We start from the raw sequence: 18752 nt of genomic DNA, 5'->3' as shown, positions 1-18752 counted from the left end.
ATCTGGTGAAAAACTGAAAGAGCAACGATTGTGTCCTTGTTTGCATCAGATGCCTTATCTCTAAAAACCCTTCCCTTTTTGCCCAATGAGCTAACATTATGAATTTAAGACATGAAAATGTATCTTATCAAGTATAATTACAAGACAGATTATGAGGCAATGAAATCACCTTTAACTCCCTGATTTTCCAGTACTGACTGTCATTACTTAGCTGTCCCCAAAAATGATACAGGATGTACAAACTGATAAAATCTGTGGAGACATAAACTGACTGCACTCATTGGTATCTCTCAGTTGATGACACCATGCAACATGTACAGATAACCTGAGTGAGAAGGAAGAAAGAAAGAAAATATTACTACTGGCATTTATGGAGAAAACAAAAGTCCTGCCTGTTGAGCATTTTAGTTAGTCCTGATCTGAAACATTTAGCTAACACAAAGGAGATGAAAAGCTGAGTATTTACTATATAGAAAGGTATCTTTATTTTCAAAAAAGAAAAAAAAATGTGCAAAGCTGTGGAGTTTGATATCATTATAAACAACAGTTAAGAGTTGGCATCCTTAAATAGAAAGATTCATCTTCCTTCCAATAAATCACTTGGATCATTATCCAACATCATTGTCTTGGTAGTGTTAAAATCCATTCCTTGGCTGGTATACACATTTTTATGAGTGGGAAATGGCATACAATCATTACCAGGAGGAAATGCTGCATCTCTAGAAAATCACTAAGAAGTGGCCATTCCCCTACCATGCTACAACTTTAAAAATCACACTACTTACTTAGGCTTTTTGCAAAGAGTAACCTAGGTTGCAGAGATGATTTGATTTCAAGTCCAGCTTAAATTCCAAATTTCATCTACGTTCAATGACAGAAGAAGATACACCCTGTCAAATGTTAATTATTCCTTAAAAGTAACTGACATCCTTCTTACATATGAGGTTGGAAAACCACAGCTGAATGTGGCTGGAAAGCCACATTCAGCTTTCAGGGCACCTCATGCTGGGGCCATCAGCACTACCTGTACTACAAACCCTGTTGGCTTTTCCACTGGCCCTGCAAAGTCTCCTCTATGCTCTCTCAAGGTGGTAACAATCTCTTCATGTTTTTGTAGCCCAGGAATCACACATCTAAAAGATGTCTGGAAACAAAGTCAAAGTCCTTGAAGACGGTCTGCTCCTTCTTGGTTAGGACAGAAACCTCCTCAGGAGGAGTAAGGATTGGCTTTTGGGAGGTGAACTCTTCATCAAAGTTGCTGATGTCTGTTGGATCTCTCAGTGTAGGCACAAAGGGGGGCTTCAGCCTCCTGGCAAACAAGGCATTCCAATCAATTCCCTGTAAGAAAAGGAAGGCAGAGATTCCATGCAGTGTATTTCACAGCTACAACTGTATTTAGGAAGGACAAAACTACAGCTGAGCCATGGCCAGGTGGATCTGTGGATCCCAGCAATTTCTGGTGACATCCAAGTTCTTTTCTTGCTCCAGTGCAAAGCCAGACAAGGGTTATAAGGCTAAAAACTTTTGGACAGATGAGTAATAATGAGGAGAGATGGCAACACCTTTGTCTGGAACAAACACATACCCCTGACACAAAGCAATTTAACCTCCATTTCTTTTAAGAGTCGTGTATCCTGCAAATGCAGGTGATGAAACAGACTGACTGACAATCACTGTGATCACTAGATAACATCTTTGATGCTGCAGTTTAATTTTAAAAGGAATATTTGTTCATGTCTCTAAAGTTAAGTATATTTGTACATAGAAGCAGCACAATCAGAAATAAACTGACTCTGAAAGCTCCCAGAAAACAGACTTGGGGGTGTCATTTCAAGCAAGACTTGAAACACATATTCCTGAATGAAGTAATGAGGTGCAACAGAAACTATCACTAAGATCTCCCTGATAACAAAGGGAAATAAGCCTCAACACCAACAGAGAGCAAATCACTCTCTGCTCAAACACAAGAAACACGGGAGAGGTTTAAACCAAGTTCCTACCTTAAAAAAGGGCTGAATTTTAATCTCTGCTGCATCTTTTTCCCCTGCTCCCAGTCTACGCTCTGGACATTTCCGAAGCAGCTGCAGAGATATCAGTTCAAATTTAAACAATGGGAACCAGAATGAACAGAAATGATGTTCCAGAGAGAAAAACAAAAGAAAAGGAGGTGGACTGATCCCTCGGTGTTTCCTCATTCTCACTTTGCACCAAGGTCATCATCTGCCAGGAATAACTCAGACCTAGTTTCTTGTAAACAATTTGCCAACAGCAATAAGATAACTGCCATAAACTGCATGGAGCATCTCAGCTTAATTGTGCACCTGTGACTATGGGGTCACATTCAAAAACTGAATCCAGTCATCTCCACTGAATGGCTCTGACATTCTTGCCCTTGAATCAACACTTCTCAGTGCCAGACTTAGCAGGAACAGTAAGCAGCCTGCTTAGTCATCCTTACACGGAAGAACTGCATTTACGTAAAGAGAAGGGAGGGGAAATACGTGCAAATTTTAAATATTTCCTTAGCCTATGTAGGCAGCTCCACATTACACACACAAATGCTGTACAATCCTAATCAAGTCCCTCTGGATCCACTTACACAGTAAATGCAAATTCCTCAGGCTCCCAGAGACCCAGCAGCCCTTTACCTTACGGATTATGGCAAGTGCTTCAGTTGAAAGGAATCGCGGATACCGAACTTCATCATTGACAATGCTGTCAAAGACTTCCTCCTCATCATCTCCAGGGAATGGTGACTGCAATTGGGACATGCTATTATTCAATCCACATAGCACCCATTCCTCACTATTAAATAAGCATAAGACTAGCAGGGAGTTGTATGGATTAATTAATTACTGTTTGGCAAGCTCTATGAATGAGAAAAATGTAACTGAGGTATTAATAAATAGTTGGCTACATTTAGCAATATTTTACCTGGGGTGGTCAGGTCCCCAGGCCTGGTTAGTGAGATGCCCTGAGGGAAGCTGGCCTTACCTCACCAACAAGCATCTCATAAATGAGCACACCCAGGCCCCACCAGTCCACTGCCCGCGTGTACGAGATGTCTGTCAGCACTTCTGGGGCCAGGAACTCAGGGGTGCCACAGAAGGTGTTTGTCCGGTCTCCAAAACCTATTCCTGTAGGAAAAGGACACTTTGCTAAAATCCAGCACAAGTTACTGAATGGATCTGATGCAGCCTCACCTCCTGAAAGCTGTAGTTTGTCTCCTTATGTTGTTACCTGGGCATGGAGAATTGCCAGTGAGAAGTGTGAAACCTGAGGCCCTCAACCACTTCAAATAACAAATATACAGACAATGCTTAAATAAAGAGCAAACCCAAGGAAACTTCCTGCATGTTTCATTGCTCATTTACTCATCTACATGTTTTACATGATCCTATATTCTGGCTCCTTTGAGCAAACAAGCACATTTTAAATGCTTTCATAAGTCTCCTGAAGATTACACAACAAGGTGCTCTTCCCAAATTCATCATGGCCAGACAGGTGAGGAGTTTTTTGTTGTTTGGCTTTTTTGATGTCAATTTTTTAAATGGGGATTAATACAAGTTACACACCTACTAAACCCCAGATCCTAAACTGATCCTGATGGCTCAATTTAAGCTTCTCCAGTTGCTCACCTTCCTTACACAGTCCAAAATCTGCAATCTTCACAAATCCTTCAGCATCTAAAAGGAGATTATCCAATTTCAGGTCCCTGCAAGCAAAGGAGATGAAAGAAAACAGTGGATGAAGACTGAGGATTGTCACCCAACATGGCTTTTTTGCAAGAGGCAGAAGGTAGGTGTTAATAAAGAGAATAAAATCTAGATTGAGTAAAGTCTACATTTGGTTTAATCATGCATTGTTTGGAAGATTCCCATTAATTTATTGATATTTTCCCCTAAACGAAAGGCTCAAAAAGCATCATGGAGCTGGGTGGGGATTATTCATCTGGAAAAGAGCTCCCACAACAACATGACAAATGACTTTTTCCAGTGAAAATAAAGCAGTGACTTACAGGTGCCCCCCAGAATGTATTGACATGTCACAGAGGATTAATCACCTGCAACATGCCAGATGAATAGCTTCTAGGTGACTTTCTCTACTGTGAGCACGATGAACATGCTGATAGTGACAGGGAAAATAAAGACAGGCAGAAAGATTAGAAACCCCAGCAAGAAAGTGAGCTTCAGACACAGTTACAGAAAAAAATCAACCTTCAAGTTGCTGAATTGTCTTGAGTCTCTGCTGCATTACCTATAAACAATTTTCTTCTCATGCAAGAACTGGAGCCCCAAGACTACACAGGCTGTATAAAACCTAAAAGACAGAAATAGTTATCAGGCAATATATGAGATTCGAGTTAAAAATTTATAGTGCCTGGAGACAAGAGCAACTCTAACTCACTGTGCCATATGCTCTGGAAAGACATCTTCGTGTATGCGCATCATCAGATCCCCTCCTGGAGTGTATTCCATCACAAAACAGGCATGGTGAGGGGTCTGGAAACAGGCAAACATGTTCACAAGGAATGGATGATCAGAAGAATTGACCACCTCAAATATTCGCTTCTCACAGTTCAAGCTGCCAGGATTCAAAGAATGAAAACATCAGTGCTAAACAGACTCAGCAGGAAAGACTGTTTTAAGAAAGAGAGGATGAAGAAAATGTTTATATCAGAAGTTAGAGAAATAAAAAGTGAGGGGTAATATAATATTTATCTCGTATATTTCCAAACCTTGAGTTTTAGAGTATTCTTCAGGTATCATTCTTACAAAAGTTAGACACCATTCTAAGTTTCCTTATTTCTGATTTTAGTTATCCAAGTCTTAAGGTCACATTTAACCTTGAGAGTACCACAGCCAGTACCATACCTTTAACATTTGATTACAGTTGTGGTAATGTAGCCTCTGGCAATAGCACCATCTCTAAACAAAGCTCACCTATCAATTTCATCTCTCCTAATAATGTCTTTTTTCTTCAAGGCTTTGATTGCATACAGCTTCCCAGTTGCCTTGTATTGGGCTAGCAGTACCTGAAAGACAACAGAAAAGCTGTACTTTAAGCAATTTTGTATTTCCTTATCAGATTACTTTAATTCAAATTGATGCTAACTATTTCCATCCAGTCCAGACAGTCATCCTCAAAACCAAACTCAAGGAACTCGAAAAACACAGCACTTCTGTTTTGCAGCAGTCCAGAAGGATGACAGTGTAAATTATGTCCTTCTCCCATACAGCACTATCACAGCTGGCCCAGTGCTTCAGGAGCACCTCAGAGCTCTCACAGAGGAAGCCATGCAAAGTTTTGGGAATGGAGCTCTTCCACTAGTGATCCTCATGAAAGAAATGTTAATGGTGTGCCTTGATTTAGCACTCTCAGGACAGAAGGAGAAAACCTTTCTCCAGGCCTTGAAGTCACAAATCCTCAAGAATTTTGACTGTTAACAACAGTTACCAGCTGCTTATGTGGCTGGGCTGGGTTTGCTGTTCCATATCTGCACTGTAACAGATCTCTCCTGTCCTGCAATGTTTCTACTCAGACCTCCAGGCAGAGCCCCACTGTCACAACCACTGCCCTCCTCCACAGTGGACTTCTCTACTACCTTCCCAAAGTGGCCACGGCCCAACATGGCAATGCAGTGAAAATCCTCCAGCTGAACTGTCCTTTTCCTGCAGAAAAACAGAGAAGAGATAATACCCAAGAGATGCACGAGCAGATATCAGTGTGTGTTTGTGTTAAGAAAAGAAGCTCTGTATAGCAAAAAGAAAAGCAAACAACTGTGCCAACCACCCCTCACCTAATCCTGACAACTAAAGCTTGTGCTGGTGTTCTGCCACTTAAGAAAGAAGAAGGTAACCCTGATGAAAGGAAATTGTCTTTTTTAAACAATAGTTAATTGTTTTTTTACTTGTCTGGGTATATTTACTGCTGTGTATCCCTGTTTTAAACAAAATGTGTCTGTAGAAGTGCCACAGACTATAATCAACCTCCTGTTTTATGCCTCCCATCATAATAAGAGACAATGTACTGCAAATCAATAGAAAGAGAAGAGTGTGAGGGATGCCAAAAGTAGTTCTGGAATGAATTACTTAGCACACAGACACATCTAAATATACTACACTTACACTGCAGTACACAGTGTAAGAGGTGATTTAGTAGAAGACAGACTCAGTATTTGGGTTAATGAACAGATAAGACACAGCAGACATTCAGACAAGTGAAGTTCAGAGCAGATTTTTCATTGTATTGTCCACACTCAGCATTAAAAATTTGTTGCTGAGAAACCAAAGCACATGTTGAGCAGAATTTTAGACTTCATGCTCAAAACTTTGAGCCCAGTGACTCTTTAATCTGTGACCTGAGACAGCCCATGCTATCCACAGTTACCTTGGAGACGCTGGGATTGGAAATCCTGTTACAGGAGAGCTGCAAGGCTTCTCCTCAACATGTAGCCTCTTCAAGCACTAGGAGGAGAATAAAAAATACAGTGGGTCATTCTCTGAAATCACCAAGTCTAACCGGAACACCCACATCCAACTTTTCTCCTCTGTCTGGATCCAGCATGACCACAGACATGTTCTTGCAGATGGTCATTGCCTCTGCTCGGACATAAATAGCATAAAAACAGATTATCTATGAGCACACAAAACTATCCCCGTGTACAATAATTTTAATAGGGTCAAATCTTTTAAAATAAACACTTTTAAAAGTCTAGGATAGAACATTTACTTCCTAGATGTCAAGAGTCACAATGATCAAAGAATGCAGTTTCCTCTATCACAAAAGCCAAATGAGAAAGGGTACAAACAGGTGGCAGAACAGGTCATTTTACTGCTCAAAGAAATTTCCTGCTCATTCCTGACAGAAAAGTAGAGCTGCTCTTGGTTTTGCCCAGTTTCTTTAATGACAAAGAACCTCATTTGCTTCTGAAAGCCTGCTGAACCTCCTTCCCTGCTTTCTCTGTGCAGTCTGTTCTGTACTCTTGCCCTGAACTCCCAATGCTGACCTACCTCCTATTTTGCTTCCCCAAGAAAAGCAAGTTATCATTTTTTTAAAAGAGGGGGAAAAAACCCATACAACTCTTTTTGAAGACTCCATGCCAAAATGGTTCCCTGGATTCTGAATTCCTGGAGATCAGCCAGCTAATGAGGCACCTGCCCAAAGTATAGCAAATTTCTTCAGTAATAAAGTAGAAGAACAGGGTTTAAAAGAACAGCAACCAGCAAAGACAACATTCCCAATTAGCCCAGATGGTTACCGGAGAATCTGCAGGGGATGGAGCTGATTCCTTGGAGTTGGCCACCAGAAAAAGCCGTGGAGGTTTGGGTGGTGCTTCATCAACAAATGCAAGCTTAGCCACAGGGAAATCACTGCATTTGTGAGACAGAATTGAAGGAGATTTTGCCTTAGGGCAGAGCATTGTACACAGACACCTTTGCATCACCTCTGCTGTGTTAGTTCAGTCCAAATCACTGCACAACAGGACACCCTGGCTCACACTGTGAAGTACCAACAAGAAATATTCTCTCCTAAATTAATTAAAAGTTGGTTAGACTCACACTCTAACACTGGCTCTCTGATGCTATAAAATTAATGAAACACACGTATGTAGAAATAAGTCTTTAAAGAAATCTTGATTTTAATAGCAAGACAGTAACTGAGTAATTTTTTTTCCTTTCCTAAGTCCTATGCATCAGTGGGAATAATCTCTTTAGAGAATAACTGATTCAATTTAAAAAATATTTTGGGGAAAACTTTCTTCTATAGCACATTCAAAATCTCAACTATGTCCCTTCTGAGTGCTACATTACTCATGAAAGCAGAGTGCATTTTTTATCACAACAATCACATGGTGACCTTGCATAGCTCAGTTACTGTACTGGGGAAGTAATTAAATGGGAATTCCATTTAATGAATGGAATTTTCTTTCCTTTAGAACACAGAAACTGTACATCTTTTTTTTCTAGAAAAAATTAGTGTTTTCCTCCACCTTGGTAAGGTGCAACAGAATTTTAAGATCTACCCTACACCCATTCCAACACTCAGGACATCACTTACCTACTCAATTTGGACCCTGAATCCCCATGACTTTGTGGGGAAACTGGAGGAAAGTCTGTGTGATTGGGATCATGAAGTGGGGGACTCAGAGTGCTGATGGAACTACAGGGAGGGAGGAAACTCATCATCAGGCGACCCCAAGCTGCAACATTCATGTTCATTTGGGGAGCTCGGAGAAATTCCTTCCCTGGAGGAGCCAGAGTCAAACATCAGTAAGATTACAACACATAAATTACAGTCTCACATAGTGTTAAACTCTAGTTTTCAACTAAACACCTGGAGGTTACCCCAAAAGGGCAGCTCACCCTTGGGAGAATGGGCTTTTCTTCAGGGAATAAAGATTAATGATGATGATGATGAAACAGATCTGCTATTTCAGCTAAGTTCAGCTCCATATAATATCATAACAATCTTCAAGTTGAAATTGAATAGAACATTAATTGATTTTACTTCAAGTCAGGTTTTCTTCTCTTTCAACACTACATTTTAATTATGCAGCCTGCTAACACATTCTGAAAATGTGTTAAAAAGAGTAAATATTTGGGATATTTTCATTATTTTTACTACTTCCTGAAGAGTATAAATATAAAATCTCATTTATCCTCACTGCCACAAAAGCTCGGTATGTAAAGTTTCACCTTATTCAGCTTCACAAGGGAGAATTTGCAGAGAAATAAGAAAGTATGCAAGCTATTCCAGTCCATAAATCTCAAACCTGAGCCAGCTCAGCATTTTATGATGACAGCTCTAGAGACTTGATAGTCAGTAGCCTGTTCATGCTACAGTGTTCTGTCATTCAGAGTTTCCAGAAAAGCTCCCAATATCTGTTCATCAGTAACAGCATGGCTGGTTAAATTAGTACAGTTTGAGTCCTGGATCTTCTCATAGAATCATGGGTTGGTTTGGCTTGGAAGGGACCTCAATGACCATCTAATCCAAACCCCATGCCATGGGCAGGGACACCTTCCACTATCCCAGGTTGTTCCAAGCCCCATCCAGCCTGGCCTTGGGCACCTCCAGATATGGCACAGGCACAGTTTCTCTGGGCAACCTGTGCCTCACCACCCTCACAAGGAACAATTTTTTCCCAATATCCCATCTAATCCTGCCCTGTCAGTGGGAAGCCATTCTTCCTTTGTCCTGTCACTCCAGACCCTTGTCCAAAGTCCCTCTCCAGCTTTCTTGGAGCCTCTTTAAGGCACTGGGAGGGGCTCCAAGATCTCTTGAGAGCCTTCCGGAGCTGAACAGCCCCAATTCTCTCAGCCTGTGTCCAGAGCAGAGAGGCTCCAGCCCTCTGAGCATCTTGGTGGCCCTCCTTGCTGCATGAGGTCCACATCTTTCTTATGCTGGATGCCCCAGAGCTAAGTGATCTGTTAAATAACTAGCAATTAAATCCTCTTAGCAATGTTAATTGTGAGTAGCAGCACCATGACAATATTACATTACACATGAAGCTGCAGCCAGACTGCCTGCACTTCATGTGACTGAACAAACTTTCACATACATTGTAATTAGAAAGAGTTTTAACATCTCTCAGATTGAGTAGGACAGCAGAACCTCCTTGTGTAAAACCCCTGCTCTCATCCTGCTCAGTCACTTCTCCAGCAGCTCACCTTTCTGTTTGGGGAAAATGCGCTTCTGTCGCTGCAGTTTTGGTTTCCTCTCAATGACAGGATTACAGAACATCACCTGTCAGAGAAGCAAAAGAGATTTTTCAGGATTCTTCATTTAAATTGTAAATCCAAATTTTCACAGATGCCTTTTTTCTTATCAAAATCTCCATTTCTATCTGTTTGGTAAATTTTGAGTCAATCCCAGACTCCAAACTTGGTTATTCCAGATTCATCCTCTAATCAGCTGCTACTTCAGTTATGGGTTTAGAGACTGGAATTATCTGCTACCTGAAATTGAGAAAACCCCCAGAATTAAGACCAATTTATATTTCCCAAAAATTTTATCTAATTTGAATGAAAATAAATTAAATGAAGCCATGCATAAAGAACACGCCCATTTGTAAGATAACAAACACAGCAGTTCATGGCACAGAAGTAAAAACAAAAAAAAACCAAAACCAAATGCCACAAAGCAACCACAAAAAAGAAGAAGGCAGGGAGAGAAGGCAAAATTTGGTACATGAGGTTTAGATCCTACTTTGGAATGATAACTACAGGAACTCTCATCACAACACAAAGGAGAAAATGCTGTGGCCTTTAAGGGATTATCGAGATTATCTCTACATTGATGGTACTTCAAACTATTATTAGGCTCAGAAAGATGATAAAATAAGCATAGCCAGAGGGAGTTTGGATCTCTGATTCTACAGTCTCTGTGATTCAATTCTGACCATTAAGCCATATGTTTAATTAAAGTGCCACCAATGACTCATAATGAAAGCAAATAAAAATGAGCGGATTTCACAGCACACACACACAGGGTTAGAGTGGAGCAGCTGAAGAGTCACTCCAGGCTATGGATGTGCACATCTATTCTATGCTGTTGTTCCTTACTCTTCTATGGGCTATGATGCAAGAGAGTTTCAGGTATCACTCTGCACTTCTAGATTATTGCTCCTTCCATTCCTTGTACTCTGGGTTGAACAACTGCTTTCAGGGCAGATACCCTAAAGAGACAGAATTCTCTGAGAAAGAAACAAAGCTTACATTTATACCTCTGCAAAAAGGATTCCTTGGGGCTCCAGCGAGAGGCACATCCCATGACGTTCATTATCAAGAAAATCATCCAAACGTAAAAACTTCACTGCACAGAGCTCTCTCCAATCTCTCCAATAAATTGCAATTTCTAGTTCACGAGACTGGTGGGATGGGTGAATGGTGGGGGAGAAAACAAAGGCAGAATAATTACATATTGCTCCATACTCTAGAAATGGCACATGTATTTGTGAAAAAATAATAAATAAAATAAAATCTAAACTAAAGAGTATGCATAAAATACTTCTTTAGTGCTTCTGTTCCCTGCTTTTGATGTTTTTAAATCTTCTTAGCTACAGACCCTCTTGAAGTCCCCATTTAGAAATCCCTAAGAGCCACTTTGCTGATAAGATGAAATAAAACTGCTCAGATAAGGAGAGAAGGACAGCAGATGCTGCTCAAGCTGAATCTCTGGCAGTGATGCTCTGCCTCCAGGGGAAGGCCAAGCTAACTGGCAAATCAAAGGCCATGGGGACAGCAGCAATACAGGGTTGAGCTGAGTGGAATGACAGCTAAACAAACAAATCAGGTAAGGTTAAATGGAAAAATAAACACCACATGAATCTGAGGCACACTTACCCGGTCCAGCTCAATGGCAAAGCTCTGGTCCCACGCCTGGTTATTAACTGGTCCCCAGTTTGTTTGGCCAACCACTTTATTGTCCACTTTGAGCACAGCAAGGACCTCATCTGGACAAAGGCAGAAATGTGGATTATAACATTTAATCTCTCATGCTGAAGGTGCACATCCCAACCAATTTCCAGGAGAGTCCTAGGAGGACCAGGCATAATGCAATTCATTTTCTCTCTTAGTTTTGCAGAAATTTGGTTTCTTTTAACATCACTTGTACCAGGCTGGGCCAGTGAGAAGCCCCCTTGCTCTGATATGCCTCCAGCAGGTCCACAGGGAACCCTGTACTCACTGCTTGGCTCCTCATTCCGGTATTTTCCTGCAACACCACGGCCATGGATGCCCAGGCCAACTCGTGTCCGGGAAAGGGACCTCAAATCACTGGGGCTGCCACAGATGGGAGAAGAACTTGTCATTCGGGAACGTCCTGGAACATTTTCCAGTAGATCCTGACACCCCATCAGCCTCACTTCCAGCGTTCCTGAGGAATTTCAGGAGAATAAGAAATATCATTATATAAAAGATAAAGTGATTCCAGTCAGTCTGATTTCAAAGAGATCACAGAATTTCTCAGATTCACAATTTCTCGCTTAATAGTTTAAATTGAGCAAATCTATATGCTCAGAAAGCTCTGCCTGACCTAGAAGACAGAAGTCCAGCTGCTAGAAAATCCAATGTCAATATGACAACAATGAGAAAAAATAGAATTCATTTTTCTCTCTGTCCTCCTCACAACAACATGTGCTGCAGGATCCCTTTACCTGTAAGGGCTGTAGGTTTGATGACTGAAGTGGGTTGCATGCTGCCATGCCGGGCTCCCAGGGAGGAAGTGTTCACCAGCTCCTGTTTGATGAGGGCTCTTTTTGGGTGATCAGGAGAAAGCTCACTGAGCTGACGTTCCAGGGAGAAGCGCAGCAGATCAATCTTCTGAGAGGACTCTTGCAAACGACCCTGAGCCTACCAGTGTGAAGGAGAACAGAAAGCAGGAAGAAATTTTCCATGTAGAGCCATGTAGACCAGGTATTATTAACTGGAGTAAGCTTAAAAAAAACCCAACAAGACAACATCTTGCTAATACAGGATACAGATAAATTAAAGACAAAATATTTTCCCACAGAGCTTGAACTCCCACCAGTGTCACTTCTGGTGTTCTTGAGAAATTTCACCAAAGCAAGGAATGCTATCCCTAGAAGGGGAAGTCCAGTCTGCCTCAACAGAGAGACAGGAAATTCCTAAATTAGTAACATGGTTAACCCTGCTCATTCATGCTAAATCATTAATGTGGAGGCATGATACCACCCTCTCAAGAAGGCCTGAGCAATATCTGCTTACCTCAGCCAAAAACTTGCGATCCTGTACCCGACTGCCCCCCAGGATCTTCAGCACATTTTTTGCCCCCTCTGCTACAGCAGCTTCAATGCGCAGGTGATGCCTCAGCTCCTCAATCCGCAGCTCCAAAGCACTGATGGTGGTCCCCATCTTCACTGGCATTTGGGAGGTAAAACATGGCAAGGATGAAAATCAAGCTAGTACTGTGGATCTTAGGGCTCTGTCTGCATCTGTTGTGGGCTGTATCAGTTACTTAAAGCACGTTACCTGCTGGATCCACTGTATCTTCCATCCCTCCTGCTGACTGAGATACTTTCACAATGTGCATGCGGATTATTTCAATCTTTGTCTTGCTGTCCTGAAGCATCTGCTGAGCTGTAGCCAACAGCTTCCTCTCCTGCCAAAAGGAATCAGATGCAGAGAGAGAACCATGATCACTAAAAATGGCTGATGATGATGATGTGCTCACATATGAGGGTGAGGTGGTACTTGCACGAAGGGTCACAACTGACTCTGAAATGGAATACACAAGTGGTTATGTAAAGGAGGCACCACTGGGGATCAAGGACTCTGAGATCACCATCTCCATTTGCACAGGGAAAGGACAGGTCAAGGACGTGCCCAGTTAATACCAAATCCTGCAGTCACTGAGACTCCTTGTTCCCTGGTTAACTGCACTTACAGTGTTCTGTAAGCAGAGCAGAGGTTTTGAACACATAAAAATATCACAGCCCTCTTACACTGCTGGTCTTATTGAATTAAGCTTCATAATAAGCTTGTATTTGAAATGTTTTAAATTATCTTTTGACTTTTAAATGCGATTATGCCAAACTCAAAAAACTAGATGAATACAAATCCACTAAACCTCTGAAAATTTTTCTCACATAAAGAGATACCACATGCTGTGTTTTATCCTAAACAACTCACTGATATCAAAACATCACACCAACTAACTCAGTTACAACACCAATGCTTTCTTAGCTTTCTTTCTTCATCAGTAACTTAATGCACCTCTTATACCACCCTTATGTGCTGTCATTATGCTGAGACTCAAAGTACACAGCTAGGATTCAGGCAAGCAATCTTTGCAAATTAATTTCTGTCCCAAATTAATTATAAGAGAGAGATTTGTGTATATACTTAAAATACAAATTTTGATCCAGTAATCCATGCTCCCAAATGGCTCCTTATTCCTGCTTACCTTGGATGCTGAATACATTTGGATCATGTTCTCAGCTCCTTGTTTCACTTTCATTTCAACATGCAGCTGCTTTTTCAAAGCTTCAACCTTCCTTGCCATGGGGTCTGGGTTTCTTTCCCAGAGACAGGGATCTGGAGATACAGATCCATCTGCACAAACAACACAATCAATACCATTAGTCATCTTGTCTCGTTTCATTTCACCAGGTTACAGGTGGGTGACTCTGCAAAGGAAAGTTAGGCTATAAAATAAGGTACAAAAAGGTCTTGTCTACAAAACAGATTGGGAAACACTTTCAAATAAAACTCAAGCTCATATCTGTAAATATTTCTTAATTTATCAATGAACCTGTCATAACAAGCACTCTTCCAATTTTATACTCATTATCCTATGAAATACTTGGATGTTGAACTGCCCAGAAACCCTATTCAAATCTCTTCAATTCCACCTACAGCCTATTCCTGAATATAGCCCATGCCTACCACTCTCAGCTGGTTTTCTCCCTATACTCCCTTTCACCTTTATAGCACCATTCTGAACTCTTTATACCCCAGATAATTTCATCAGATAAAAACCAAAACATTCCCAACACTGATGAGCCCTCAACATAAGACTATACCAATTCAATATCTCTAGAGATTGAAGCACTCCAAGAGAATGTTGCAGCCAATCATGACCCAAGAACTACCTGTCGTACTCTTCTCTTTGTCTGGTATCAAAATCCTTGCATTGAGCTCCTGAAGTTCCCAGTGCAGCTGCTCCAGTTTTCTGTTGGAAGATTTCAGCACGTGCTCGATGTGGACAAGGTTCTTTCTGTCAGTTGTGGCTTTGCGCAGGTTTTCTGCTCCCTCTTTAATCTTCAGTTCCTTCTGTATGGCCCGGCGGAGCAGCTCCTTCTCACCCTCCAGCTTCTGCTGGAAGCTTGGATCCATTAAATTCACATCATTGCCCAGCTGCAAGAGAGAGCTGCCCTGCAGCCCAAGAGCATTGAGCAAGAGGATTTCAGAGAGTTCAAATCCAACCATTTTTATGACACTGCAGCAATACCTTCATTAGATTCCACTCCTTAATTTCTTTCAGAAATTCCCAAGTCAATCTTTTCACCAATTTTTCAAGAAGACAAACCTACATTTCAATTCCAGAGGACATAACACAACTTTGATTTTAAGATGCTTTAATTTGATTTTAAATCATAATGGAGAAAAACCTTCATTTTATTTGTCCCCTTGTTATTTAGTGTCTACACACATCTTATTCTTTAAGAATCAAAGTTCAGCCAATATTTGCTCTTGTTCTAATCAACATTACCTTTTACCAGTTTGATGTTTTAGATACATATTTTTATCTGATTATGCCTTGATGCTGACTGCTCAAAGACATGTCTCAGCTAATCTGTTAGAGCTTTCAGGAATGCCACAAGCATGTGTTAACCCTCAGCTGTTGTCCCTGAAGAAGAAAAACCAAGCCCTACAGCTGTTTTTACAAATGAACAAGCAAAAGAATAAGTTTGACTGTGTGCTGTGTCTGAAAAGGTGAGCAGACTAATGTCTCAATCTCTGTTCTCTAAAGGCCACGCTAAACACTGATTATTTTGAGTAGCATTAGTGGCATTCACTCTTGTCCTGGGCTTTGTTTTACATCATTTCAAACACCACTTGTTCTAGTGAGATATGGCTCAGGAACAGCTCTGGACAGAGCTGCTCTGTCACAGACTCGGGACATACCCAGTTTGGGCAGAGCAGAGTTTATCTCACTGCCCAAATAAACACTGGATTCACACAGGAGCTGCAAAGCATCCCTAAGGGTGCTGCCCAACACCACAACACATCCAAGCAAGAGCTTGTGCTTCTCCCTTCAACAGGAAGAGCAGCTTTAAGGCATCCAAAGCTGTGAATGCATTCATAACCTCCCATAATGACTCACACCCATGGCTTAAATGCAAAAGAAGTGGTCAAGCACTGCCACAGTAACTGGCTTAACATCACAGAGCACATCAGTGCCTAAAGACAGGGCTCAGGAATCCCGACTTGTTTTCACACTCTGTCACTGGCTGACCACATTTCCAACAACAAACCACACTGGCTTTGTGTTACTCATGTACATTAATACACTTCCAGAGTGTGCTGTGCATCCAAAGCCTCCTCCAGAAACAATTACTTAATCAAAGACTCAACCAAACATCCTTGATTAGTTTTTGCTACAATTTCAGTCCAATAGCACAAAGAAAAAAGGAAAAAAAAATCCATTTGAAAAGTTGGCCTAAATCCAAGCTTTGGCTGTAATGGCCAAAATAGGAGTTGTTCAGATTGGTAGCAAAACAAAAAGGTTCAGACCAACATCCTGATTTCAGGAAGTTCTCGCCCAATTAGTAAAGCCAGGAACTAAGCCAGAGCTTTGAAAGACATCCAAAGTTTTGTGAGGAAGAATTTGAATCATGGAGTTCCTGAGTCACAGGCAACCTTTACCAGCCCTAAGTTGGAAAATCAAAAGCTCTTTATCCAGTCTGTAGCAAGTTATTAAAAGGAGTATGGTGGTCACAATTCCTATTTAAATAACTAATAAAAGCACATAGATTCATCTTCTATCCAAATTATGCAAATGGGTGTAAGAATTTCCCCCTCTGGATCCACTCAGAGTAAAGGAATGAGCAAGTGGTACAACAGTAGTACCAATAAAAGGTGCTGAATATGAAGCTCTGGGTATTGATTCAGAGAACAGGTACAGCCTCAGCAGTTCTCAGGTCAATTTTCCCTACATCAGTCTCTGCCAAAAACTAATCTGAATATCAGTTAATGCATCAGGCTAAATTTCTCTATTTAGAATGTAACATGTTTCACTTCCCCATCTTGCCCTCTGCGGATCAGAGGGTGCCATAGCATGAACATTGTTTGCACCAGGAGATAGAACACTCCACTTCTGAGAAGCACGGGAAAGACAAATTTGCATTTGGGTTGAGCCATTTTGCCTTCTGGCTCAGGAATTTCGGTGGGGTGTCCTGACACTGCCACAGCCTGTGCTGCAGCTGTTCTTAGGTTCCCTGGAAAGGTCAGTCTCCAACACAATCCTGCAACACATTTACAGCTTGCAGAGAAATACCCAAAGTAGCTGAAATTGGCTTGCTTTTGGCACTTGTAGTGGGGATGCTGGAGCTCACCCAGAATTTCTGCCAGGCTCGTGTCATACCCAAGTGTCCAGACTGCTTTCTAACCAGCACAAATTTCAGCAGTATGAGTTACACTTAATCCTTTGGATTGCAGCCAGGGAGATCCCATCCCATCAATTATGCCCAGCTTGGAAATTAGTTTCACCTGCACAAAGCCCAGAGCAGTCCTGCCCTTTACACTGACACAGAAATTGATTTATAATTTGACTTAATAAGCCAGTGGTGAGGCTGCCATCCTCCCTGCAGCCCAAACATTCCCAGGACATCTTAAATCCCATCTTTCACAGCAACTTCATACCGTAGGGATGAGATGCACGTTGGGGAGCCTCATACCAGCTACATTCATGTCTTACAAGAAAAAGTCACGGCTAATTTAGGAAAAAGACTCTTTGTGGTCCTGCCTGGACCATTCCCAACTCCAAGGCTGAGGGCTGAAAGCAGCGAGCCACCGGGATGGGAAGAACCCGGCAGCCAGCGCTCTTTGTGTCGGTCCCTCTGTCCCTTCTTTCCCAGATTAGGCTTGAAACTTTCGTCTCAAGGGAAGAGGGCAGAACATCTTCCCCTCTCCGGGGAGCTTGTTCCAGACACGAATGTTTTCCCAGCCCGGAGCCTGGCTGCCCTCCCGGCCCCGCGCCAGCCGCCTCGCCCCCAACACCTCCTCGACGCCGAGAGATCTCCTCAGCAGGCACCAACTTGGCCCGAACCCCATTTCCCTGAGGCGAAGAGGGACATTTTTAGGGGATCCCATCAGCTTCCCACACCCTCTCCCACCTCCTTGGGGCGCGGCCATGCAGGCGGAGGGGGAGCGGCGTGAAGCCCCTCAGCACAGCCGCCTCTGCGGGGGCTCCCGGCGGGGGATGGATGGAGGAACCCCCACAGGACACAGGGACTCGCAGAGGGCGCAGGGGCGCAGGGCTTTCCCGCTGGGGACATGGATGGAGGGACCTCAGAAGGGCGGAGCGGGGTGCGGTGCTTTCCCGGCGGGGCAAGGATGGAGGGACCCCCAAAGTGTCCAGGGATCCCCAAAGGGCACACGGAACCCCAAAAGGCGCGGGAACCGCCTTCCCTCCAGGCGCTGCTCGGCCCGCTGCCACCCCCGAGCCCTCAGCGCTCACCTGCGGGGTCGCCATTGCCGCCATTGCTCCGCCCGGACCGGCACTTTTCAAACTCGGCGGTCCCGGAGCCGCCGCCAGCGCCCTCTCGCGGGGGCGGCCCGGGGGAGCCGCCGGCGGGCAGACCTCGGGAGCCGGAGCGGGACGAGGAGCGGGAGCCGCCCTTCCCCACACGGCCCCGGGGCAGCCGCCGCTCCGGCCCCCGGCTGAGGAGGCGCCCCCGTCTCCGCCCGCCCCGGGGGAAAACGCGCGGTCGGGGTCCCGTGAGGCGGCGGAAAGGAGCGGGGACGCCGCGGACGCGGAGGTACCGGACCTCGCCCGCCGGGGACGGAGAGGCTGAGAGAGCTGGAGGGGTCAGTGCCCGCGGTGGTACAGAGCTGCGGGTCCGTGCCGAAGGGAGGGGACGGCAAGCACGGTGGCGGATCCCCGCTCCGTCCCTCTGGAAGCCCGGAGCAGAAAGCCCCGCGGTGGCCCCAGCCGGGCCCTTTGTGCCGGGGCCACCGGGTGGTTCCCAGTTTCAGTTCCCCACACGGGCTCGTGACCGGCGC

The 18752-nt window shown here is 43.4% G+C and overlaps 1 protein-coding gene across 1 annotated transcript; it reads right to left on the bottom strand.

Annotated features, from left to right (window-relative positions):
* Positions 1–461: 461 nt before the first annotated feature.
* Positions 462–18418, bottom strand: PKN3 (protein kinase N3). The gene is made up of 22 exons (XM_059486262.1): positions 18208–18418; positions 14618–14900; positions 13930–14078; positions 12996–13125; positions 12732–12883; positions 12161–12356; positions 11692–11880; positions 11349–11458; positions 10730–10873; positions 9675–9750; positions 8062–8248; positions 7262–7373; positions 6391–6467; positions 5606–5672; positions 4944–5035; positions 4408–4584; positions 4258–4320; positions 3639–3715; positions 2995–3137; positions 2649–2756; positions 2001–2081; positions 462–1338 (listed from the first exon to the last, which is right to left on the bottom strand). Exons 1-22 carry the CDS (start codon positions 18229–18231, stop codon positions 1126–1128), a joined length of 2850 nt encoding a protein of 949 aa, XP_059342245.1. The 5' UTR covers positions 18232–18418; the 3' UTR covers positions 462–1125.
* Positions 18419–18752: the final 334 nt, after the last annotated feature.

The sequence above is a fragment of the Ammospiza nelsoni genome, chromosome 20 (assembly GCF_027579445.1).
Source record: "Ammospiza nelsoni isolate bAmmNel1 chromosome 20, bAmmNel1.pri, whole genome shotgun sequence".
NCBI classification, from domain to species: domain Eukaryota; kingdom Metazoa; phylum Chordata; class Aves; order Passeriformes; family Passerellidae; genus Ammospiza; species Ammospiza nelsoni.
The sequence above is the reverse complement of the archived record's forward strand: the minus strand, read 5'-3'. Positions and strand labels throughout refer to the sequence as shown.